The 844-nt window shown below is 45.5% G+C and overlaps 1 protein-coding gene across 1 annotated transcript in view; it reads left to right on the top strand.

The window, feature by feature from the left end:
- The window catches only part of WLS (wntless Wnt ligand secretion mediator), a 107,192-nt gene that overhangs the window by 73,907 nt on the left and 32,441 nt on the right, over positions 1-844 (top strand). The window contains exon 4 of the mRNA XM_008584518.1: positions 661-822. Coding sequence (XP_008582740.1) covers positions 661-822 — 162 coding nt within the window. The remainder of the gene's footprint in view (positions 1-660; positions 823-844) is intronic.

Raw genomic sequence — 844 nt, 5'->3', positions numbered from 1 at the left:
ATACTGGCAGAGGCAGAACTTTAGTACATAAAGAAAAGACTCTAACATGATACAGTGAATTTGTCTCCAAGACAGGTAGACCAGGCCAGGATCCCAGATGCCAATGTGTCTCTCTAAATTTGTTGAATTTAGGTTAATTTTTCTCATGGTAGTAGTGTTACCCTGTCTGTAGAGACTGGGAACCAGGAGACCCATGGTGGGGAATTGGAAGTGACCCTGACGATCATCTTATTTAACCGTCTTGCTTTACTGAGGAGGGCAGTGAGGTCAAATGAGGCAGAGTGACCCAAGGTACCCAGCAAGGGGCAAGATCAGGCCCAGAATCTGAGCTTCTGGCCTGAGTTCAGAACCCTTTTCACAACGCCTGCCCTCGGGCATGTCTGGGGCAAAGTGAGGATTAAAGATCTGAGAAAGGTGTTAACAAAAAAAAAGTATCTGTAGTTATTACCTAAAATTTCTGGTTCTACCTCAAAATATGGCTATGGGGAGGTTGGGAGGACACTATGCCCCCAGTGTGCCCTGTTAATCTGTACCTCTAAGGTCTACCTTTAGCGTTAGCTTTTTAAAATTAGTGATATGTTATGAGGCCAAGACAGGAGAATTCAGACACAGTCTGTTGGAAATAGTGACCCTGCCTCCAACTCTCTGCTCTCCTTGCAGACCCCAGAGCATGAGGGCCGTTACTACGAGTGTGATGTCCTTCCTTTCATGGAAATCGGGTCTGTGGCTCATAAGTATTACCTTCTAAACATCAGGCTGCCTGTGAATGAGAAGAAGAAAATCAACGTGGGGATTGGGGAGATAAAGGATATTCGGTTGGTGGTAAGTGAGTGGAAGTGATCCA

Source organism: Galeopterus variegatus, unplaced genomic scaffold (assembly GCF_000696425.1).
Source record: "Galeopterus variegatus unplaced genomic scaffold, G_variegatus-3.0.2 Scaffold3293, whole genome shotgun sequence".
In the NCBI taxonomy this organism is placed as follows: domain Eukaryota; kingdom Metazoa; phylum Chordata; class Mammalia; order Dermoptera; family Cynocephalidae; genus Galeopterus; species Galeopterus variegatus.
This window is presented reverse-complemented; position numbering and strand designations above follow the sequence as displayed.